General features: G+C 37.4%; 1 protein-coding gene across 1 annotated transcript in view; it reads right to left on the bottom strand.

The window, feature by feature from the left end:
* RASGRP3 (RAS guanyl releasing protein 3) overlaps nucleotides 1-25,877 on the bottom strand; it is a 115,652-nt gene that overhangs the window by 52,286 nt on the left and 37,489 nt on the right. The window contains 10 exon segments of the mRNA XM_078149776.1: nucleotides 3,845-3,999; nucleotides 4,002-4,119; nucleotides 6,237-6,353; nucleotides 6,781-6,954; nucleotides 8,351-8,498; nucleotides 11,457-11,588; nucleotides 14,291-14,349; nucleotides 16,608-16,714; nucleotides 16,943-17,139; nucleotides 18,961-19,044. Coding sequence (XP_078005902.1) covers nucleotides 3,845-3,999; nucleotides 4,002-4,119; nucleotides 6,237-6,353; nucleotides 6,781-6,954; nucleotides 8,351-8,498; nucleotides 11,457-11,588; nucleotides 14,291-14,349; nucleotides 16,608-16,714; nucleotides 16,943-17,012 — 1,080 coding nt within the window. The 5' untranslated portion in view covers nucleotides 17,013-17,139; nucleotides 18,961-19,044.

Consider the following 25,877-nt stretch of genomic DNA (forward strand, 5'->3'; position numbering starts at 1 on the left):
TCTTCCTGCTTCCAAGTTCATCACTCTGTCTGCCATGCCATGCTACCTCTCTGAGAACTTCCAATTCTGACATTTTTGCTTAGCAATTAATTCCAGGCAAGAAATGTTCTTCCTAGCCTGTATATCCTTGAGAGAGATGGAAAAACCCAGCACTTTTCTGGAGACCCATCCCCCACTGCATCCCTAAGAAAAATTTGGGACTCCTATAACATCCAGAACCTGCCTGAGTGTGCAGAAGGATAAAGGTGACTTTGTATCTCCAATAATACATCCAATCAATTTAATTAAACAAAGATAAATTTCTATGAAGTTATAGGCCCCATTGTATGCTTGGATGCACACAATTTGCACAAAGATGTGCAAAGATGAATTACAGTCAGTCCCTGTGCTCAGTGACCTTGTTATGAGAGCAAGCCAGGCAAAGACAGAACTAATATGGGCAGGACAGGGCTTTCTTTTGTCCCTGGCACTGATATCTTATGGCTAGGGTAGTATGGGATGAGGGTGCTTCTTTCACCCTGAACCCTGATATTCCTGGCAAAGTACTAGTGATCTGACCAGCCCTCTATCTCACCTGGACCTTGAACTTCTTGTCCCTCCCAGAATCCCAGATGACATGTGAAACTATTCTTAGTAGCTCTCTGATAGACAAATATATGGTCTGGAAACACTTCGAATAAATGTCTAGGAGCCATACATTTTAAAATTTGAACCCAGCAGCCCAAGGAGATTTACATCATCCTGTTCGTTTGTTTGTTTGCTGGCAATTGGGGTTAAGTGACTTGCCCAGGGTCACACAGCTAGTAAGTGTCAAGTGTTTGGTCTGAGGCCAGATTTGAACTCAGGTCCTCCTGACCAGGGCCGGTGCTCTATCCACTGTGCCACCTAGCTGCCCCGATTTACATCATTCTGGCAAAGAAGAAGACAAAGCTTTTAATTTCCCACTGGGACTTTTAGTTGCCATGACTTTCTTCAGTATCCCCTCTGCCATAAATGTGGATTGCGCCCAATGAACCAATTCATATAGTTGGCTCATATGACCTAGGATTGGCTGAGAATTCAGGTCAGTGGCAGAGAGAGACAGATGTCAGCAATGAAGGAACAGTGCAATGGCCACACCAACACACACACACACACACACACACACACACACACACACACACACATAAAGTTAGCCCTAGACATTCCTAGTCCTGTCTTTCTCTGCCTTCTATTCTCAGCTACATAGTATGATGGATAAAACACTGGAGTCAGGAAGACCTGAGTTTAAGTTCATCTTCAGACTCTGAGTATGTGGCCCTAGGCAAGTTCCTTAACCTCTGTCTCAGTTACCTCATCTGTAAAATGAAAGAAATAATAGTACCTGACTCCCAGGATTGTTATGAGGATAAAATGAAACATCTGTAAAGTGGCTCTACAAAATTTGAAATGCTATATAAATGTTAGCTGCATTGTTAACAAACTCCACATCATGCTAGGGTGCAAGGTGGCATAGTGAATAGAGTGGCAGCCCTGGAATCAGGAAGATTCATCTTCTTGAGTTCAAATCTGGCCTCAGACACTTACTAGCTGTGTGACCCTGGGCAAATCACTTAACCCTGTTTGTCTCGGGTTCCTCATCTATAAAACGAGCTGGAGAAGGAAATGGCAAACCGCTCTGTTATCTTCGCCAAGAAAACCCCAAATGAGGTCACAAAGAGTTGGGCATGATTGAAAAATGACAGAACAACAGCAACGACAACAACAAATTCATGCTGGACATCTTCTCACATTCATTCCATCTTTTGTTGTGCACTGAAACCCAGCTTCCTCTTGAACATATCCATATGTCTCAACACCCTCTCTAAAGAAGTTCAATAATCAAAGATAGCTGGTTAGACTTCCAGGCTTATATCACAAATCTTAGAAGGTGGCCCTTTTGGAACCAGGAGAGTGTATAATAATGACAAGCCATGTGATTAGGATGGCCATTAGCCCCAATTGATAGGTGACAGGGACATCTTCCATTGTTTAACCACCACAGTCTCTCTGAAGACCACCATCACCAGGATGAGGGGCAAAAGTGGCAATGATCATGACAGTGATGATAGCCAAAGAAGTATTCTCCTTTTCTACTCAGAAGCATGGTCTCTATCATCTTGGGTTATCTGGTAACCATTGGTGGAGTAGATGTTATTTTTGTACACTATCACTGAGGGCAAAAATGGTTGGCTAAGGGCAGAGGGAAGTACTCTTTCCACTGATAGTGAGATTCTCCTTCCCTATGGTAAGGGAAGGAGGCCTCTGATCCCAATCTTGGTAAGGAGCTGAGGCCATTCAGGAGGTGGTGCAAGAAGTGGCCTCATCCCACTTTCTAGAAGAATGGAGCAGGAGCTTAAGTCTGGCAGGTACCACCCAGAGGCCTCACAAGATTTTAACCAATACAATGTCTTATTTTCCTTGAGTCTGAAGTAAAGTACATTCTACGTAGGCATTGTGTCTCGATCCAACTCCCAGAGAGCCATGGTAATCAATGGATCACAAAATCACAGACCTAGTGCTAGAAGGAACCTCAGAGGTCATCTAGCCCAACCCTCTCATTTTACAGATGAGGAAACTAAAGCTTGGAAAGGCCACAAAGGCAGTACCTGGCATAGTCGGTCTTCACACCTAGATCTTTTAACACCAAATCCAGTTTTTTTCACATTGTACCATATTCCACTCCTCCCTTTCCTGCTCCTCTAAGTATACTGGAACTGAAAGGTGAGAATGATTGGGACAAGGCATCTGGGCTAATAAATCCCTTGGAACCACATCACTGTGGGTCAAATTAAATTAATACTGGACTTCAGCTTGTGGCTTCTTCCTTCAGCTGTGACAGATGAGGTTCATCCAGAAGTTATGCACAAAGGAAGTTAATTCAGCTTCTAGAACAGATAGGCAGGAGGGTGCAACCCTTCTCCCATTCCCCCAACATTTTTTAATAGGACCTCTGATTTCATTAGTGTAAAGAAGTCCAGTGAGGAAACTCCTTCCACAAATGAATATCAGCATCTATTCTGCTAAAGATCAAGGGAATTTTCCAGGGTCACACAGGCAATATGTATTGAAGGAGGAATGGGAGCTCAGTTTTCCCAACTCTGAGGCCAGCTTGTTGTACAGTTTGCTAAAGGCCTCCAAAATGGGGCCTACAGACTTCCATTGGAACATGACAGGAGCCCAATCAGAGGGTGGGAAGCCAGGTCACATCCCACCCTTTCTACAATTGCCAGTTTCTATGATTATTCCAATACAACTACACTATGCTATTTACCCATTGTGGCACAACATTCCCCCACTTCACTCCACCAATACCCTCCCCCCAAAATCTGTGAAAGCTCCAGACCTTTCCTCTTCTGTGCTAAGGTCCCTCAGAGTAAATCATGACTGTGAGTGTGCCATTGGTAACCCAACCCCCTCATTTTACCCACACGAGAGCCCCATAAATATACCTAGTATTATTTTAAATATATTTCATCTTTATCCTATCCTTTTTAATTTCTGTTTTGTGTGTTGTAAAATATCTAATGATTAGTATAATCATACCTTTGTAATAATTTTTAAATAAATGAAAAATATTTGCATATTACATGTGCGTGTGTGTGTGTGTGTGTATTGGAGTGCTGGCTCAGAATTTGTTTACAGAGATGAATGATTTAAAAAAAAAGTATAGTAACCATTGCACTTCTTCATGATCTATTCAACATTTATTTATCTGAATTAAATCTAACAGCAAAACCAATTCTTGTCACAAAGCCTCATGGGCTTACTAGACTGAGAGGAAGGAAGGAGGACTAACACAGACATAAATGTTTTTGATACTCACTGTTAGGAGGTTGATTAAATCCATGTTAGGTTCTAAGTGGTGTGAGGCGCTCTGGAGGGAGACCAGCTCACTCAAGGTCACTGAGAGCTGGTGCATCTTCACAATATTGACTTTATGATCTTCAGTCCAATCTGGGAAAATGACATGAACGGCATCAAGTCTTTCAAGTGAACACCCAGGATGGGGATTTTGAAGCCTTCACAGTCAGCAAAAGCTTTGCGGTAACGGCAGTAATTGCCACTGGAGGAGACAAGTTCAGTCATTTCATTCCAGTCCTGCAAACAGATACAGAATTAACGTCTCCAAGTAGTGCCTCCTCCTGTATCCTCCCTAGCTGTGTCTCTGGAGATGCGATGGCATGTTTTGCTAAGGAGTTCTAAAGCCCTCCACAGAAGCAGTCAAGTTTCAGTCAGAGTGGCTGCTCAGTTGACCTGGAAAACAAATGACTGAGAAAATGGGTCATAAAACCAATGGGACAACGACCTCCAGGATACTGGGGTTGGGTGTGAAATATGAGAGCAGAAGACTGGGCTTCTGTGACTCTTGGCACTCTGATTTATCTGTAGAAGCACAACTTAAATAAATCAAATGATACTTCTGGAAAATCTTCTCAATCAGTCAGTCATCAAGCATTTATGCCTACTATCTGCCAAATACGATGCTAAGTTCTGAGAGTAAAAATACAAAGAATGAAGCGATCTTTACTTCCAGTATCTTTTTTCTCAATGAAGGAAAAATTTGTCCTTATGAATCTGAGGATAAATATAACATAAAGGCCAGGTTTGGGGATTATCCTTTAGTTTCTCATGTATATAATTTCTATTCTCCTCAATCTAGTTGCAAGTTTATTGAGGATGGAGATTATGGGCCTCCCATAATCCTTAACTCAGCCTTTTTTGTAGGTATTTAAGAATGCATTTTAGAATTTGGACACTAATACACTGTTGGTAGAATTGTCAACTAGTTCAACCATTCTGGAGAACAATTTAGAACCATGGCCAAAGGGCTATAATAGTGTGCATACTCCCTTGACCCAGCAATACTACTATTAGGTCTGTATCCCAAAGAAATCAAAGAAAAGGGGAAATTAGCTATTTCTTTATATGTGTGTGTGTGTGTGTGTGTACATATACATATATACACATATATATATACACACACATAATACACACACACATATAGATATATATAATGTTATGTTTTTATTTAAATTTATGGCAATTCTTTTTGTGGTGGCAAGGAATTGGATATCAATGGGATGCTCATCAATTTGAGAATATCTGAACAGGTTGTGGTATATGATTGTGATGGATTAGTATTGTGCTATAAAAAATGATGAGCAGGATGATATTAGAAAAACCTAGAGAGACTTATACAAACTCATATAAAGTGAAGTGAGCAGAACCAGGATTGTAAGAATGATTAACTGTGAAGATTTAGCCACCCTGATCAATACAAAAATCCAAAACAACTCCAAAGGACACATGAAGAAAAATGCTACCCATCTCCAGAGAGAGAACTGATAAGCTCTGAGCACAGATCAAAACATACTTTTTTAAAATTTTGTTTTTGTTGTTTTATTTTGTTTGTGTTTTCTTTTGCAATATGGATAATATGGAAATGTTTGGCATGACCTCATGTGTATAACTGAAATCAAATTGCTTGTCTTCTGAAGGAGGGGAGAGAGACAGGAGGGAGAGAATTTGGTCTGTTAGAAATTCTTTCATATGTATTCAGGAAATATTTAATTAAATAAAAAAAATTTTTAAACAAGAATGCATTTTAGTTAAGTAGTGGAAAGTGGAAGTTTTTATGCAAAAGCCAGAATCTGGCTCAATTAGTTAAAGCTAGAATCTGGCTCAGATAAACGTACCAAGTCAGTTAAATGTACTAACATACAGTAGTAGAATACAATGAGAATTTCCTCCAGATCAGATGATGTTCATCCCAGCAGAAAATGAGAAAGGACTTTCCAGGAAAGAAAAAAAAATGGATGATAAATTTTGACCTTGGAGAAACAGAACAAGGAAGAAACCTTGACAACCCTTAAAAGAAATGAGACATATTGTACTGGGAATCTGCATTAAAATTACTATGAGGACTTTATTTCCTTCTTATACTACTGGTCAGATGCAATGTAAGAAAGTTCATCCCCCATTGCACTATGAATAAAAGATATTCAGTGGGAAGGTCAGTTCATTCTTAAAATACTTAATTTTCTTTTTATTAACATTATTTTCACAGAATAGTGCTAATTTTGCTCAATGTTTGCACACTCCCCATTTACCCCCTACTTAAGGCCCCTACAAACAAATGTATATCTAGTACACATAAAAGATAAGTTCTGGCAAACAAGCCTTTTGTTTTAAATTTGAGTAAATCCCACAAATACCTTTGTAACTTCTGAAGAAAGATGAGAATGAGTCTCTTTGAGGCGGGATATAGAACTATGGCTTAGTCCTCCCACCACTGCCATCAATGTGTTAAAATTCTGTAGCTGAAGAAGTTTCTGTAAGAGAAATGTCATAGGAAAGGGCTTAATAAATCCTTAGTATGTGAACGAGTGATTAAATAAATGAGGAACTCCTAATGTAAACATGAGAAATCCATTAGGTAAACCCATTATTCAGCATGTCTATAACGAAAATGCAAAATTTGTCCACTATCTTTCTCAGTAGAGAATGCTCTGAAAACACAATGTTTAGAACAGGAGTTCTTAACTTTTTGTGCTTGGACCCCTTTGGTAATCTGGTGAAGCCTATCAACCCTTCTCAGACTAATTTTTTAAATGATTAAAATAAAATACATAAAATTTAAATACAATTATAATTTTTTTTAAAGTTTACGTACCCCAGCTTAAGTATCCCTGATTTAGAACATCTTCTTACCTTAAGCCTAATTACTAGACACTTACAAAAAGAGAAAAATGTCCTTACCTGTGCAACATTTATAAATTTTGTGATGACTTCGGCTCTTTGCTGTGGAGTTGGTTTGCTAAGAACCATCAATTGGACCCATTTAGAGATCCCATTAAATAAAGCAATGGATCTTTCCAGGGTTGGATTATTCTCCAGGCAGCCATGAATTACATAGCTTTGATAATCTGTGAACTAGTAAAGGAAGGAGTTAGAAATGCTGGATCTCATTGGAGCAGAATATCAAAATGCTTCTAAGACAACAGAAGTGACTTCCTTGTTCTATCTACTTACCTATCTATGTATTAATCAAACTATCATTTATCTATCATCCATCCATCTATCCATCATCTATATTATCTTTTTTACATTCCATAACTGCTTACAACTTTGACATTTTTTCCTTAATATGCACCAATTCTCCATCATGTATTTACATAAAGGGTAACATAAAGAACATTAAGATTCTCACATCTAACAGACAAAGGCCTATACGAGGAAAAGGAAATCAATATCCTTTCAGGGCTCGGGGCAGCTGGCCAAAAATTAAAAAAAAAAATCTCAGGAAAGGCTAAGGAATGAAAGCAGGAAGAACTAGGGCTACTTTTAAGTAAAGACTACAAGTCAGGAATACTTTCAGATGTGCAAGAGCAATGCCATCAAATACGTGTGCACCTTCAGATAAGTCTGTGCAGGGATCACTTGACTCCCACTGTATGATTGCCGACAGGAAATCCCTAACATCCACTGCAAATGGGAGCACATTTCCTAGTGAAGGAAACTATCCTTCAGAAATGCATGCTTGTCACCAAATGTTCTACTGTACACAAACTGTTTCAGCAGTGAAATTACTGTTCCAGAGAGCCCTGATGTCAGTGCCTCTCAGGCTATAGTACAGAGGAAAGAAGGGATCTGACATGGTCCCAGAACATGGGAGGACAAACAAAAGCCACCAGAGGATGCATAACAAAATGACTAATTACAGAGGATTATGAAAGTATAACAATAGCAAATGAGTGAGTAGGGACTTGAAAGAACAGGACCCAGGGCTTGAGGAAGGAAAAGAATGCAGAAAAGAGGAAGAAGGTACTATCAAGATGAGTAGGAAAGTGATGCTTTGGTTCAGGGTCTTGATCCCAGGAAAAAAGCGCCCAGCTTTGGGCTACACCCTGAAGACTACAATTTCTGGTTTAAGCCATCAACCACAATTAGGCATTTAACCCAAACCCAAATGAATCATTCCTTCCCCTCAAAGGAGCAAAAATGCTCATTTAAATGAATGTAGTTTAACTTTGAATGTCCATAACTTTAGAGCATATCTGAAAAAAACAAAACAAAAAGCAAACAAAAACATGAACTTCAGTCCCACAAAGAAGACATTGAAAAAGTGGGCAAAAGTTTAACTCCTTAGCCACAAACAATGGCAGGATAATATTTCTCTTTGTTTCAAAGGGCTTGTTCTTGTGAGACTATGGGAAAATTTCCAGGGGGGCACAGTGACAGAGGCTGCCAGCTCTTTGAAAGGATGGAAATGGTGTTCCTGGGGAAGCTGGCATGTTATCCTTGGAACAGAAAATGTCAAGTTTCTTACTGAAATCCGTCGGAAAGATTTGTGCTCCAGAAAAGTAAGGTGCTCAGCCAGTTCAATGGGTTCCAGATGGTCAAACAGCAGACAGGCTTTTCCCTTCTTACATACCTTTTTCCTCTGTGTGACTCTTCTCATCCAGTCATAGGAAGGACTACAAGAAAGGAAAGTCTAGTCAACATGGTCCAGGCCAATGCTAAGTATACAGTGCTGCTCAATAGTTGTTATTGTTCTGTACATACTTGTGTATGGACGTGTCATCTCCCCCAGGAGAACTGTAAGCTTCTTGTATCTCCATCACCTAATATAAAGCCTATAAGTGCTTAACACCTGCTTGTTGATTGATTTGGGTATTTTGCCTAAATAACTGGAAGCTCAATCCAATAGCTAATAAGCCAATATGACAAGTAGAATGCATTTGGCAGATGGCTCCCCAGAGACATGGGGCGTCATAGAACAAATTTTTCTCTCTGCGACTTCAGCTTTTCCTAAAAGGGATTAGCCTTGCAACACTGAGCTAATCTATACTATACTCTATCTTCTGACAACACATGTATAATAGTGTTCATTAAAGAAAGTCACTCCAGAAATTGCCAAGCCACATAATAGGAAGCTATCCAGAAAAGTAAGGTGCTCAGCCAGTTCAATGGGCTCCAGATGGTCAAACAGCAAACAGGCTTTTCCCTTCTTAGATACCTTTTCTGTGTTCTCTTCTCATCCAGCATGATAGGAGACCATGAAAGTTATTATCTGGATGGAATAACATGTCATCAAACTAAAAATTCAGATGTCATTCAGCTCAGAACTAAATTCAATATGACATGTTGTGGTATAGTGGAAAGAGCACTGATTTGCCTAGGAATAAAAAGACCTGGGTTCTGATCATGCCTCTACTATGCTGCATGGTGATCTTAGTTAAATCACTTCACCTCTCTGAGATTTGACTTCCCTGTGTGTAAAATTAGGACAGTGGACTAGATGAAATCTATCAAAGATTCCTTCCAGTTCTAATATTTTAAGGCACAGTGGTTCTAAATATTAATTGAACATCTACTATGCACAAAGAGTGCCGATGCCAGCCCTGCACGTAAAGCAGTGAGTTCCTTCATTAATGTGGGACATGAAAAATCCTGTTTGCCCCCAGGTAACCTTCCTAAGAGATTTGCCTGGGTAAAGATGGGGAAGAAATGGCTAAGCAGAGAAAATGGCTCGTGCTGCAGAATTTTGCCAAGGGGCAGCCCCAGCAAGTCCCATAATATATTAACCATATTAAATTTCATGGGTCTGATCTGATCAATACTTCAAAAAAGTGTTAAATATTTCTCTGGTCTCACTTTGCCTGTGTTAGTATAATAATTACTGTTCATGTAATCTTGTATAATAATTACTTATTCATGCAGGGATTATTTCATTTTTGTTTTTGTATTTCTAGCACCTAGCAAAGCACCTGGTGCATAACAGGCACTTAATAAATACTTGTTGATTAGCACTAGAGGCTTATTTAGTATGTGACCTTAGATTCAATTCAATTCAATTGCACAAATTTGTTAAAGTATACTAGGTACAGGGTACTGTGAGATGCACTGATACAAAATGTAGATGATATACATATAATAACTAGCCATCATGTAGCATATAGTCCAATCTGGGAACATTGTACATACAATGGTAACTACAATACAAAATGATAAATAAGTACATAACAAAAACAGAAAATCTAGTACTTTATAAGACCTGGGAGGATGTGATGAAAGGTTTCACTGAGGAGATAAAATTTAAGTTGTACTTTAAAGGACTTGTAAAAATACAACAGATAAAAGGGAGGGAAGGGCATACTAGGCAAAGGAAAACGTCTAACAAAGGTCATAAAGTATACTCAGAGGACAGAGAATAATCTGGTTTGACTGGAGCCTAGAGGGCATTGTTAAATGCACAGTAGCTATTAAATAAATTGAATTAGTTTGTCCTCAGAAAAATAACTATATATAGACCTTAACTCTCTGTATCCCTTAATTACCATAGTATCCTAGACATAGAATTGGAAGGGATCTTTGAGGTCATTTACCTTAAGTCCCTCATTTTACAGATGGAGGAACTGGAGCCCAGAGAGGCCAAGAGACTTGTCCAAAGTCATTTAAGTAGTAATTGGGGAAGCCAGTATTTGAACCAGGTCTCCAAATCCTGAGCTCTTTTCACTACATTTTGCTACCTGCTAAAAGCAGAAAGGAATGATATAGTACTCAATCTTACCACTTCTCGCATGCTTAGGGAAGTACACTCACTACCATTTGAGTCTGTCTCTTGTCCCCTATGGGAATGATTATTTTATGCCGTTTCTAATATTACGTGAGGGTACAGAATGGTATCCTTCTTCCTCCTTTGCTTATTTTAGAATCCCACTCCCTTAGCTCTGAAGGAAAAGGCAGAGTTTGTTTCACTGACATGTTTTTGTTCCCTTATTTTTGATGTTTCCCTAAGCCCAGTCTCCTTCCCCAAACATGTATCCCAGCATTCTTCTCTATCACACTTTTGCCATGGGCATGGTTATATTTCCACATAATCAAGAAGATATTAAGGGGGGAAAATTAATTCAAGTATTATTTGTTTTTCTGTGTCAAAGTATCAATCAACACATATGAATGTAGATAATGCTTAAGCATTAAATGCATGATAAAAATTAACCTATCCAGTTCTTGCTTTTTTTTTTTTTTGGTGAGGCAATCAGGGTTAAGTGACTTGCCCAGGGTACACAGCTAGTAAGTCATGTGTCTAAGTCCAGATTTGAACTCCCGTCCTTCTAAGTCCAGGGCTGGTGCTCTATCCACTGTGCCACCTAGCTGCCCCCATGCAGTTCTTAAAGGGCCATCTTAATAACATATGGAATGCAGGACTGACATTATTTTTGGGTTTCTGTTGTATGACATAATTAAATAAGTACAAGGAAAGGGCAGAGCCTACACCTTGCAGCCCTGTCCAACATGGTTGCTCTCCACGGGGAGAGCATTAAATATAAATCCTTAAGTGATCTAGAGGTTAGCCCAGAATGTCACTAGTCATCCCAAGAAGAGGGAATTCCTCATGTTTAGTGGATGGGCATGTGGGCCCTACTTACATGCTTGATATGTCGATGAGGTTGATGTGTTTTTCATATCCCAGCTGGCTGGCTACTTCCTGAAACTCTTCAGTCATACGAATCAAACCAAGATCTAGATTAAATTCTGCTGGGAACTCCAGAATCCAGTATCTGAAAGGTATGGAACATCAAGTAATGGCCTCAAGCTAGGCTGGTGGGGAAACTATGTCCTTCTTTGGATTCTCTGCCCAAGAGCTCTCATCACATTAAATGATCTACCTCTCTCTGTTTCATGCACCATATCCGACCTCCACTCCTTTGAATCATAGATCAAAATCTATTTTCCCCCTAGCTTTAGATAAATACTGATACAATTTTTCTTGACTTTCTTTCCTTGTTGGATTACAATTTTCTTATGGATAGAGAAAAATTTCTGGTTTTAAAATTAATCCTGAGATGAAGTTTTCTGGCTATGGCCTCACTCTCCAATCATCTTCATCCTGAGAAAAGTGGACCACACCTTTATCTTCTCCCTGACTCTGGCAGAGGAGCCTTTTGCCTTATCTTGCTCAGGCCTCTGTGATACTTCCTGAGGTATCTTTACCCCCAGAGAGTAAGTCCAGCACTCCTTTTAATATTGTGTTTCTCCATTAGAATGTAAGTTCCTTGAGAGAAGGGACTATCTCATTTGCTTATATTTGTATGCCATTTCTTAGCACAGTGGCTGACACATAGTAGGTGCTTAATAAAGCCTATCATCTATTTATCTATATACTTATTTCTACAAATTTTAGAGACAAATCATAAGTGGAAAAAATCCACAAAATTGGATCTCAACACATATGGGCCATATATGTAGGCCCCAATATTTTAATGTTCTTTAGAGAACATCTCAAACATAAGAAATTATACCATAGAGCAATTCTGTGACCTTTTCCATGTAGCACTGTATATTTCATGTAAAACCTTTTTAATATAGAACATCAGTCAGACAAAGGCTGTCTCTACACAATGTCCATCCAAGTAGTTAAAAAATGAATAATTCAGTCTTTAGATTCTTTCAGTTTTGCATGATATCAGACAAACTCCATGACTAAATTCTTCCCCTATTTCCCACTCCAAAATGACAAATTACTTTTGTGGTTGTTATTTAAATGACATATTTAAACACTTAATATATTTAAATAAAATTAAATACAATATTTAAATGAAATAAATATAAAGTTGAACTGAGGACCCAACTCCCAAGAACTTGGGAAACAGGGCTGGCTTTACACTGTACTCCATGCTGCTGTTCACAACAGGGCTGATGCAAGAGAAGTCATGAAATATTTTTGGAAGGTTCCAGGACAAGATAAAGGCCTAACTAAACAGGATTGTTTACCCCTGGTTTCCATGATGAGGAAGTGGACCCGAGGTTTCAACGCCAAAACCGTAAGGTAGACATCCAGGAAGGATCAAAGACAGAAAACAGTCTTCTACTAGACAGACACTGCTGCTGCTGTTGAGTCATTTCAGTCTGTCCAACTCTTTGTGACCCCATTTGGGGTTTTCTTGACAGAGATACTAGAGTGGCTTGCCATTTCCTTCTCCAGCTCATTTTATAGATGAGGAAGCAGAGGCTGACAGGGTTAAGTGACTTGCTCAGGGTCACACAGCTGGTAAGTGTCTGAGGCCAGATTTGAACTCAGGAAGATGAGTCTTCCTGACTGAAGGCCTGGCACACCATCCACTGAGCCATCTAACTTCCCCAAACAAAGCCACAGATCAAAGCAAACTCTTCACCACACTAAAAACAGAGAGGCCAGTGTGGGGATATACACAATGATTTTTGGGAGGGAAGGTGTGAAAGGAATAAGTTCTCCCTTCCCAAGCTTTGTTTTTATTTTCTAAACATGTTTTTACAACAGTTTGACCTCCCACTCATAAGTCAAAGAATTGGGATGAAAACTATTTTTCCTTAAATACTATATATTGTGACTAAAGATAGATCAGAGGACTAAAGACTTAGAGGTGAAAGGGACCCTAAATACCATACAATCCAGCCCCGTAGTACAGATAAAGAAATGAGGCACAGGGAAGTTAAGAGATTTGCCCCAGGTCAGCCAGGTAGCCAGTCTTCTGACTCCAAGTTCAATAGTGTCTTTCCTGAACAAAAACAACAGCAATAATAGCACTTTTTTTTTGAGTAACAGACCTAAATAGCTATGGTGTTGATGGAAATCCTGATACAATTCCAAGTAGAAAGAAATTTTACTAAGCTATTTAGTCAACTAACATTTATTCAATACCTACTATGTCCTAGATACTATGTCAAACACTAGGGGTACAAAGAAAGGCAAAAAAAAAGTCTCGGCTGGTCACAACATGTATCATAGTCTAATGGGGGAAACAGCATGCAAACAATTATGTACAAGTATAAATTAGGGTTGATCTCAGAGCAAAGACACTAAAATTAAAGAAACCTAGAAAAAGCTTTTTGTAGAAGATGGGACTTTAGTTGAGATGGGAAGAAAGCCAAGGAAGCCATAGGCAGAGATGAAGAAGAAGAAGAGCATTCTAGGTATGGGGGACAGTCAGTGAATTCTTGATTTGGGAAATGGAGCATTGTGTGTGAGGAATAGCAAGGAGGCCACTAGATCCCAGAGTATCTGGAAGGGAGGATGGTGTAAGAAGACTAAAATGGGAGGAAGGGGTCAGGTTATGAAGGCTCCTTCCTCATTTCTGCTTCCTTTATATTTGCTCCTGGAGATGACGTTTAGACTACAGCCCTCGTATTTCTTAATCTGTACCTAAACTTATTTCCCAATAGGAATTCTCTGGCTTTCCAGAATTAGAGACAAAAGCACTGGGAAATTTAAAGTAATACTTACCTCATGAAGTAGCAGACCTTCAGGCGGAATTCATCACATCCTTCCCCACAAGCATTGCGGTATGTATGTTTGTTAATAAAAATAATCAGGGTTTGTATTTCCATTGTGCCTTAAGATTACAGGTTTTTCACACATATATCATTTGTGCTTCACAATAACCCTATGAGGCTGGTATAGAGAGTAGCATTATCTCCATTTTATAGGTTAAGAGTAAAAGGCTCCGAGAAATTAAATGATTCATCTAATTGTACACAGCTGGTAAAAGGTAGAGCCCAGATTTGGAGTGAGCTCTTTTCAAAGTCTCACACTGATTCAAGCATGTTTTTATTCAACTTTTTTTTTTTACTTATTCCACAGGGGGTGTAGATGTTTGCCCAATTATGTAGCATCTCCCACTCCATTAGGGATCACCCAAGATCTCTTGTTTATGAGCCCAGCTGAAATGAGCCTCAAGCATTCTATTCCTCTGGCTCAACTCCAGTCCCAACAATCTAGCTAATCTAGGGTGTGAGAAAAGACTGCTATCAAACCAAAACAAAGAGTAAAAAAAAAATGAAAAAAAAATGTTGCAGGTATACCTGTGATAATTTAGTTCATACTGATAACAGTATTTCTACCTTCTCTGAGTAAACTTCATTTCAGGGCATCTGGTATTAAAAATATGCTGCAGATAATCTATAAGATTGACAAGCCAGATGGAAAATAGAGAATTGACTATGTTTTCAAACGAAAGCTCAGCTAAAAATACAAACTTGTTTTAATAACAAAGGAGGGGAGGGTATAGAAAATGATTGTACATATAGGATAAGGAGGGGAAAGAGGGAAGGAAAGTGGAAGGAAATAAGCATTTATTAAGTTCCTACTATGTGCCAGGAACTGCACTAAGTGCTTTACAAAGATTATTGCATTTGATGGCAGATAGGTGGTAAAGCAGGTATGTTACTGGGCCTGAAGTCAGGAAAAATCTGAGATTAAATCCAGCATTAGACATTTACTAGTTGTGTGACTCTGGGCAAATCACTTTACCTCTTTCAGTCTGTTTTTCCAACTGTAAAATGGGGATAATAATAGCACCTATCTCACAAGGTTGTTGTAAGGTTCAAATGAGATATTTAGGATAAATGTTCTTTGTGAGCACAGTTGCCTTTAAATGAAACAACTCTGCTTTTAAGTACCCCAAGCATAAATAAGTTGTGTTATCAGGTAACTAAGAAAAGGCTAATTAGGTTCAATGTTCTGGAAATTCCTGTTCATTTGCTATTTTAGAGTGGTTTCAATCCCTTGGGTTCTAGTACTATATTCCAGATATTAGGAGATGACATTTATATAAGTACTTCAAGGTTTATAAAACACTAGACCCATTTCATGGAGAAGGAAGTTGAGGTCCAGGGATGTTATGGATTGCCTATGGTCACAATCAAACAATAAGTTTATGAGTAACAACCACAGAGTTTGAACCCAGGTCCTCCTCACTCTAAGTTCAACATTCTTCTCTTCTACCATATCGCCTCCCTGGAAAAATTTTGGAAAGAAAATTAACATGTATATGGAAAAGCTATACACTTTGACTAAAAGAAGATCATAAAAGGCTGTGAGAGGAAGCATGGAAAGAAAATTAAAATATATACAAAGCAACTACATTTATGAGAGGCAGAGAGAATTAAAAAGTGGGTCTTGGAATCAGAACATTTGGCTCCAATCTTGCTTCTGACATCCTGGGAAAGTCACTTAACTTTTCAGTGCCCTAGGCAACATACACACACACACACACACACACACACACACACACACACACACACAAAATTTATAATATAAATTATATGTAATATCAAGAATATACAAATAAAGAACATGACATGGTATGTACATTATATATGAGTGTGAGTGTGTGTATATGTGTGTGTATGTGTGTTTATACACTCATACATATACCCTACTTCTTTTCCCCTAATCATGGCCCTTAATGGTTATTTTCTAGAATCAACTGAAAATTGTTGCAGACAATAATACATCTCAGTACAAGGTAGGATGAATTATAAATTTAGCTACTGTTTCTTATATCACCATTTTACATGTAAATCTCTAGATCTAAAACAACCAAATGAAAAAAACAAACAAATTCAGTCCATTACCCAGTTCTTATTTAGATTGAATATCCAAGTGTATATACAAAACAACTAGATGGTTGACTAAAGTTTTCTGTTTTGATCATGATTTCTTTGTGTTAGTTAGACATAGTCAATGCCCAAATGCATCGCTTATAATACATTTGTTATACTGCCAAGGCCTAGTGAGAAAGACACAATAGTTGGCAAAGATATAGTGAGAGAAGTTTTCCCGCCAGCTCAGTGGATGATAGATACCATCGGTGCATCAAAAGAACGATTCTTGGCAAGTAACTATTGCTCAGTTCTCCCCTGTCATCTGTAAAACAAAAATAAAAGTTTCAGGAAAGTACTCTTGTATTTTCCTCGTTTCCTTCTCTTTCTCCTATCCTCACTGTATATTATCAGTAGAGAAAGATCTTGCCTAGTATCCATAATACTACTTTTTTCCTAGTATTCTCTGGCGAACTGAGTAAGCCCCACTCTTCTAATTTAATGCCAATGCTAAGAAGACATTTCTGTGTGAAATGAGACAAGAGGCTCCTACCAAACATTTCGATGCATGTGCTCAACAATTCATCCAATGTCGCTGCTTTCCCAAGCGTACTTGACCCCATTGTTCTTAAGCCGTTGTCAAAGAACTAGACACATTTTCAGCAAGAGGAAGACCATTTCCATAATTGTAGAGGTGAGTGCCATTAGCAGTCAAGGGAGGGCTTCATTTTCAGTTGTACTTCAGGAAAACTGATGAGACAAGACAGAGAATAAAAAAAGTACTTTTAAATATATCAAGCACACAATACCTAGTCATAGCCCATATAATTGGTCCAAGGTTCTTTACAAAAAACCATCGTGTTTGCCTAAAAAATTAATACCAATTTGGCAAAGCCTATTTTGACCAAAATAACGATAAAGAACTTCTATTGTTTTGTCCCTTAAATGCCTGGTACCTTAAGACCACAGAGACCTCTTGCTCTACATCAATTGCTTTTTATGGTTGAGATTTTGTCATAGTTTTGATTTTTATACTTTCTTAATTTTTCTTAATGCAGGCATGATACTTAAGAATGCAGCCAACATAATTTCATTTGGTATATAGTATATTATAATAGGGATTATATAAGGAAAATAGCTATTTTTAGGGAGGCAAGGTTAAAACGATTAATATACTCATGTAGAGTAATAAGTAAAAATTGAAGGAAAAAAACTGTTTTTATTCTTACATTTTCTGAAGAGGACAGAGTGACAGATTTCAATTATTTCACTTCTCTGCCTTTGCACCAATCATCTCTTATACCACATACATAGGCTTACATATTGTTATCCTTTTGTCTCCTAATTCAACATGAGAAAAAAAAATCACCTCTTCCCCACTCAGATCAGATTGGGTATGGATCAGGGGCTACTGAGGATAAAACAAGGAAGAAACAGTAATAGAATATCTGTGATGATTCTCAAATCCATTAGTTCTGCTGCCGGCTGACTATATCTAGCAAAGCAGCAGCTATGAACTATTTTCCCTCCTAAAAGCAATTTGTGCTGGTTTTGCCTACAATATGAAGTCCAATATATCATCTTACATAATATATCTCTGAAGCCAGATATTCTCAGTCTTGGTGATGTGGGGACTTGGCAAAAATCTTGTGACTTTGGTCCATTGTAGGATCTCCATTTTGAATGGTTTACAACAATATTGCTGTCCACCGAGACATAATGGAGTTTCCATAAATGGCTTTAATTCAATGTCTGTACTAGTACTACATCTTCTGGAATGAGTCAGTGTCTACACTACTTCTGCACAAGATCCATATTTGTGCTTATTTGACTACTTCCAATAAGTATGAACAATAGCATTTTAATGATTTAATTAAATCGAAGTTATTGCCTAAGAACGATCAATGAAGTATTGATATTTTAGTTGCTTGAGTCAAAAAAAGATTTGGACTTTTTGAATACCTTTCCAAATTTCCAAATATCTTCTTTAGTAAATTTTATTCTAACCCATTGAAACCTTAGTAAAAAAGAAATTTCTCTGGGTTTTATGATCTTCTCTGATTTCATTTGCCAAGTGACTTGCTCCCTGACACCAACAGACTTCAGGATTTTACTAAAAATATTTCCCAGTCCCAGACCAAGCCAAGAACTCTACAGGTCATGGTGAAAGTCAAGATTTGTCCACTCCTATGCCTTATTTCTTATTCAAGAAAAGTACTGACTTTTTTTTTTACTCTAGGAGAACCAGATGGTTTGTGTCAATTAGACTGACTTCTCATTTTAAAACCAAAAATATTCAGGAGCAGCATTTAGAGGAGGGTGTTGAAGTGATCTAAATGAATATGAAATATTTTGGTAGCAAATTCTTTTCAAACTTCTTAAAGTTTCATTTGTGGTCTACAAAAAAGTTGTTACTTTATGGGCATGTGAGTTTTATTAGACTACAATTTGCTTTTTTAGTTCTCACTCTTTAATATTAAATTTGTCAGGCATAAAATTTTATAGCAACAATCCATTACACTTTTAGCTATACTCTCTAATATCTACAATAGCTTTAAAGAAAAACTTTACCTAATGATCTCAAGACTGATTGCTAGCACTGGAACTTTTATGAGTGGATGCTGCCATCACTATTTTAGGCATGTAGAAGGAAACCTGAAGAGAACAAAACAAATTGAGGAATGGACCTGAAAAAGAAAAGGAAACCACTAAAGAAAAAATTAAAGAATTAAGATTCTAACAGCATTTAGTATATTTTGTTTTCCAAGAACTCTAAAGAATATAATACACATTTAAGATGGTATATGAACAACAGCCAAATGAGTAAGCAGGAAATAAAATCAGTAAGATTGCCTATTTGATATGATGTTGATTTTAAAAAGCAATCATCGTTTTACTTAATTTGTCCTGAAAATGCATCTTTGCAACTCAAAGGCATGATTTCAAGAGTATTGGCCTTGGGTCCAAAAGAACTCAGACTCTGGCTCCACTTCTTAGTAACCATGTGACATTACTTTATTGCACTTTGATTTCTTCATCAATTAAGTAAGCATGATAATAATAATTATGTTACCTAACAACAGAGCTGTCATGAGAAAAAAAAATCACTTTGTAAGCTATGAAGTACTATACAAATGGGGATAGTTATCATTACTACTACTAATAATAATAGAAGCTAATTTTACATATAACACTAAGGTTTTTTAATTTGGCCAGTGTAGAAACTCCTTCTATCGATGCAAAAAGTGATCTATCTAATACTTAATAAGTTCTAGAGAGTTGCCTGAGGCTCAGAAAACTTACCCATGGTCACAGAGCTAGTGGGTATCAAAGGTGGATTGTGAATACAGGACTTCTTGACTCTAGGTCCAGCATTCTTTCCCTTAAACCACATTGCCTCACCAAAATGCTTCATTGAATTGACTTGAACTGATTAATCACAATTTAATACCATACCAATTCAAATACACTTATTAAAAGCATCAGTGAATGGCTCACTCATCTCAGAGCCTTCCCTTAACTTTATATTAAATTTATAAATAAGTTATTATAGGGAACATTAAGCTTTAATATCTTGCATATAGGAAATACAATCATTGTATATATTATATATAATTATATATGACATATATAATTGTATATAATGTATTCCTACATTATATAATTATGTATAATATATGATTAGAATGTAACTATATATACCTCTTTCTCTGTATACATATATATACAAACATACATACACACATATATATATACATAAACACACACACATACACACATATATATGTGTGTGTGTGTGTGTGTGTATATATATATATGTGTTCTCCATTTCAAATATACTCCAGTAAACATTCTTGGTAGAATATGGACTCTTTTAGGACAGAGATGTTTAATTTTTCTCTTTGTATCAACAAAGAATCCTGAACAGTGCCCTGCATATACTGGAACTGAATAAATATTTGTTGAATTTAATTGAAAACAAATGTCAACATCTCCTATTATCTATCACTCATGACTATCAGCCAGTCAGGAAAAGAGGTATTATGGCATGTAGAAATAGCACTAGACTTTGAAATCTGAAGACAGGTGTTTGAGTTTTAGCTCTACCACCTACCGGGTAGGTAACCTGGGGCACAAGACACTTCACTTTTCTGAACCTCAGAGTACTTCTCTGTGAAATGGTAATTATAATTCCCATAGTACCTATTTTATGGGGTTGGTGTTAAGTTTAAGTGACATTCTGGATATAAAGGACATTGCAATCTCTTGCTGCAGAAGCAAAGAAAAAAAATGGAACAATCCCTACCCTCAAGGAACTTTATGTTCTATCAGGGAGATGTCACAAAAATAGATGAATTAATAGAAGGTAGTTTGAGGATGAAGAGCACTAGCATCTGGTGAGATTAGTAAAGTTTCATGTAAAAGAGGTTCATCATTAATAGACTTAGCCCTTCTCAACAATGCTAGAATCTAAGACATCTTCAAAGGTCTCATGATGGAAAATGCTCTCCACATCCAAAGAAAGAACTATAGAGTTTGAATGCAGATCAAAGCATACTATTTGCTCTTTTCTTCTTCTGTTTTATTTTATTTTCTCTTTCTTGTGGTTCCTCCTATTGGTTCTAATTCTTCCTTATAACATCACTAATGTGAAAATATGTTTAATAAGAATGTATATGTATAGCCTATATCAGATTGCATGCCATCTTGGCGAGGGAGAGGGGGAGAAAAAAATTAGTTCACTACTGTTTTGCAATGTTTATTCTCATAGGGAAAGTTGCCAAAATCTTTTAGTAGCTTTACACATGGCATTCTTACAATGTTATAAATGTTATTATTTAATCATATCTATTAGATTTAACAAAGAAAAACTATTATATTTCACAAAACAGAGGTTTGTGATAGCCAAAAAAAATGAAAAAAGATGAATGTGAAATATTTCCCACCATTTGAGTTTCTTTTTTTTTTTTTTTAAGAAATTTCCCTAGTTTTTTCAGACACAAATCCTGGGTATATTAAAGATTTATCATTCTGATCACAGACATTTTCTTCCAAGAAACCTTCAAAAATAAGGTCATGAAATAAGGTTTCTCCATCCCTAATTACCACCATAGAAAAGTCCTTACATTCTTTTTGATGACTGCAGTGTCTATTGGTGTGTTTTTAAAATGTCTTGATGGTATAACTCAAAGAATTTTTATCAACGCTACTGGAATGTCACTTATCATTGCAACGTCCCAACCTTAAATAAAAGAGAGGGAAACTAAGTGACCAAACCAGGGGTAGTGAACCTGCAGCCTTGAGGCCACATGTGGCCTAGTCTGTTTGAGAGAGAGAGAGAAGGGGAGGGAGGGAGAGGAAGAGAGAATAGTACAGGAAAGTACTCATGCTACCCATTCCAAGAGGCAGCATGACACAGTGGCTAGAGGTCAAGCACTGGAATCAGAAAGACCTAAGTTTGAGTCTTACCTCCGTCTCACACATACTGGCTTTGTGACTCTGGCAAAGACATTTAACCTTTTATGCCCCGTGTAGATATCTTGAACTAAAGCATTGGACAGTTGTTGATCCACATCAGTGCAAGAATTTTCAATACCAGGAATCTCATGACAGTGCTGCAGTTAAGTATGGATTTTAAAATAAAACCATAAAAAAGCTACTCATTCCATTGGTCGTTGTAAGGAAAGAGCAATATAAACATTAAAACACTTTATAGATATAGCTGATAAATTGTGCTATTCTCATGATAGCGTGTTTTAGGGTTCGGATTTATAGCTCTAATCCATTGGTCTATCAATTACAATTCTGTAAGGCAGAGAAATATCTTTACATTATCTTTCAAAAAAGACTATCTTTATTTAGATCTCCTAGGGGAGGTTGGGAAAGGGGGTAGATTGTCCCAGAACTCATTACTTGTCTCCTCAAAACCTGCCTATTTACTGAATTTCCCTACTACTGTTGAGGTTACAACAGTCCGTCCAGACAAACATTATGTTGTCCCTAGCCAAGGGACTAAACTACAAGTAAGTTAATGGTTGCAAATTTCTAGAAAGACAGAGAACTGTTAAAATAATTAGTTCACTTTTAGCCTAGGGACAGTATAATGTTCCTCAGACCCATGAGATTCCTTTCTCTATTATGCTGTGAAGTTTATTTAAGCTGAAAAGCTATCAGTGCAATCACAATAACTCAGACCCCTAAATTACAACAGGATGTTGGTTCTCTAATTTAAATTTTGTGTATTTCTAATTAACCCCCTGGCTTCTTTAAATTTGGAACAAAATCAGAATATGGGAAACACATGCAAGCAGAGGCTATTTTGTATATTTTTACTGCACAATAGTGAACAGGCACAGGAAGGGAAAGCTGGTGAAGCAGACTTCTTGGAATTTCCCTGAATCCTCAAAAAGGTGATTACTACTAATGGTTTCAGTCAGAGTTCTCCTTTCAAGATGCCTACAAAGGACCGACTGCCCACCTTCACCTCTCCCTTCACTGCAGAAGCTCAGTTCTCCTTTCTGTTCTTCCTTTCTTTTGCTCTTCTTTGTGCCACTATTTCCATCTAGCTTGACTTGTTAACCTGGGTGGATCAGGGCCCTATCTCCCCATTGCTGTTGATGCTCAGCTTATGTAGTCCCAGCTGCTTTCTCTCAGTTTGTTTTCTCAAAGACTGTATTTGCTGTTGTTGTCGTTCAGTCATTTTTCAGTGACACCATTTGGGGTTTTCTTGGCAAAGATACAGGAGTGGTTTTGCCATTTTCTTCTCCAGCTCATTTTACAAGTGAGGAAACTGAGGCAAACAGGGTTAAGTGACTTGCCCAGGGTCACAGGGTTAGTTAAGTGTCTGAGGTCAGATTTGAACTCATGAAGATGAGTCTTCCTGACTCAAGGCTCAGTATTCTATCCACTGTGCCACCTCGCTGCCAAACCAAAGACTGTATGTATGTATGTATCTCGTTTAAAACTTCCAGGCATGACTCATCCATCTTCTGGATCAAAGACTGTGTTAGTTCAAAATTGCTCTCCGGGCTGAGAGCTTGTCTCTCTGGACTAAAAATCTCAGCAGGTTAGTTTTCAAACCCTTATTACATTCTCATCTCCTGAGCTTAGCCCAGTGCCTGGGCAATAATAAGTGCATAATTAATAAATGCTTGTTGACTGATTGATTGATCCTCCACTCATACAAATCTAATCTTCAACATATGGGTTGATGACTTATACCCAATAGTTGTAATTATAGATCTGTTGCTTCCATATTTTAAAGGTCATGTTAATCTCTGTAAAATTGCTAGGGCAATGATACTTTGAGCCTGTCCTACCCTCTGAAGTTCATTAGAATGGTGCAGAATTGTGGGTTCTATCCTTACATTAACCAGAACCATTCACTCTCCTTTCTGGCTACAAATTAATCCCAAACTCCTAACAACAAAACCTTCTCTTTTTTTCTTGGGATTTAAAAAAAAAATCTCAGAAAGTAAAGGCAATGAGGAGTACTGCTTATTCTGAACCTAATTTTGATTAACAAGGAGGAGGTAGTTTGTGAAGTAAAAGTGACAGAAATCTTAGAAATAAGTGACCATGCCATCCTGAAGCTGCAATAGTGAGAAACGGGAACATTAAAACAGTTGGATATGTACTATAAACTTCAAGAAAGCATCTGTTGAAAAGTCCTGAGAAAAATAGGAATTCTAAAAGTAAAATTCTTACTATCTAATCTTAAATTATTCCAATCAATATGAAAAAGAGATAGCATCTAAAAGATACCAATGTGTTGGCATAGAGAGCTAACTGACAAACTCAGAGTTTAAAAGGGCGTGTATAGAAGATGAGAGTCATAGGGCTCTGATCAAAACCAAACAGAAAGGGGTAGTCTTCTGCTCTAGCCAAATTAGAGTGACTACTCATCATTCTCTGAATTTATATTGGGCTTTCCTGCTTTTGGTGCTCATAGAGTTTCCTATGCTTGACTTTGAACTTAAAAGGCCTTCTTTTTTTTCTTTTGTATGTTATTAAGAAGAAACTCATTTTCAAATTCATTAATTCATTTACCAAAAGCTTATTAAGCCCTAACCATGTATAAATCATTGTATTAGGTGCGAAGGGAGCTACAGCCAAATGAGAGTTCAAAAATCATCTTCTAAATCACAGGTTCCCAAACTTATTTGGCCTAATGCCCCCTTTCCAAAAAAAAAAAAAGTTTACCAAGTGCCCCCATGCAAATCTACTTTTTAACCTTTTAACTTTTTTAAAATTTGTGTCATTTCAAAAATGGCACATCTTAAATTTAATAATTTATTGTAAATTTGTGGGGCTTTTCCTGCATTGCAATTCTGATGAGGCAATATTGTGTTATGTAACTCTATGGTATCATATTGTAAACAAGTCATTACATGCACATATTCCTGCTGATGCATGCTGGACTTCCCAACGATGTACAACATGCTCGCCTGCCAACACTTGTTTGTTAAGACCTGCTAGCAGACTTGCCCCCTGTTCTCATGCTGAGAACATGTTGACTTCATGTTGAGAGACATAAGAGGAAAGAATCAGATTTATATCTGAAATGGTTATTGTTTTTGTTTGTTTGTTTGTTTGTTTGTTGCCTGGGAGGGATTGATGTTAAGAAGCAACTGATGGGATGTATATAATGCTTTTAATTTTTCCATTCTCCTATCTAACCAAATTAAATTGTTTAATCCTGACCTTAAATTTCAATTGACCCAAGCAGCAGAATGAATCTGTAAAGAATAGGATTGTCCAATGGGCTTAGGCAAGAACCAATGATTGACAAGTAATGATTGACTGATACTCCTAGGCTGAGATCCATTATGGTGTAATTGGGTGGGGTGTTTGATGATTAACTGTGTGCTTGTAGCATACACCCCTTTTGCCTGCCTCATGTTCCCAACTATTCACAAAACACCCTGACAGAGTTGGGAAAACATGTATCCATAACACTTGTATCTTCTCCAGCAGGATAAATGGTTTTTAACCTGAACAGAGTAAAATGCAAAAAGAAATCATAATCTAACATAGGAAAGGAGAGAATAAGAGTATTATCTCCTCATCTTAAATGAGTTCAACTATTCAAACTCTGATGAATTACAACCAAGGTGATAAGGATACTTGCAGATATGATCTAGGGGCTGCTATCGATAATCTTTGAGTAATAATGAGGAACAGGACATGTAGGAGAAAAATTGAGATGACAATTTATCTATTTTCAAAGAGGGAAAAAAGGCTTATTCTGAAGAATAGAGAGGGGACAATTTAGTGTCCATTCCCAAAAAAATTCTGAAATGACTTATCTAACCAATGGCTTGTATTTAATTTTTTAAAAATAGCTAGCATTTATGTAAGGCTTTAAGGTTCACAAATATTATCTCATTTGATTTTCACAACAGCCCTGGGAGATAGATACTGCTATTATCCCCATTGTACAGATAGAGACTGAGGGCAATTAAATGATGTGCCCAAGGATCACACAG

The sequence above is a fragment of the Phascolarctos cinereus genome, unplaced genomic scaffold (assembly GCF_003287225.1).
Source record: "Phascolarctos cinereus isolate Bilbo 61053 unplaced genomic scaffold, phaCin_HiC Scaffold_2;HRSCAF=192, whole genome shotgun sequence".
NCBI classification, from domain to species: Eukaryota; Metazoa; Chordata; class Mammalia; order Diprotodontia; family Phascolarctidae; genus Phascolarctos; species Phascolarctos cinereus.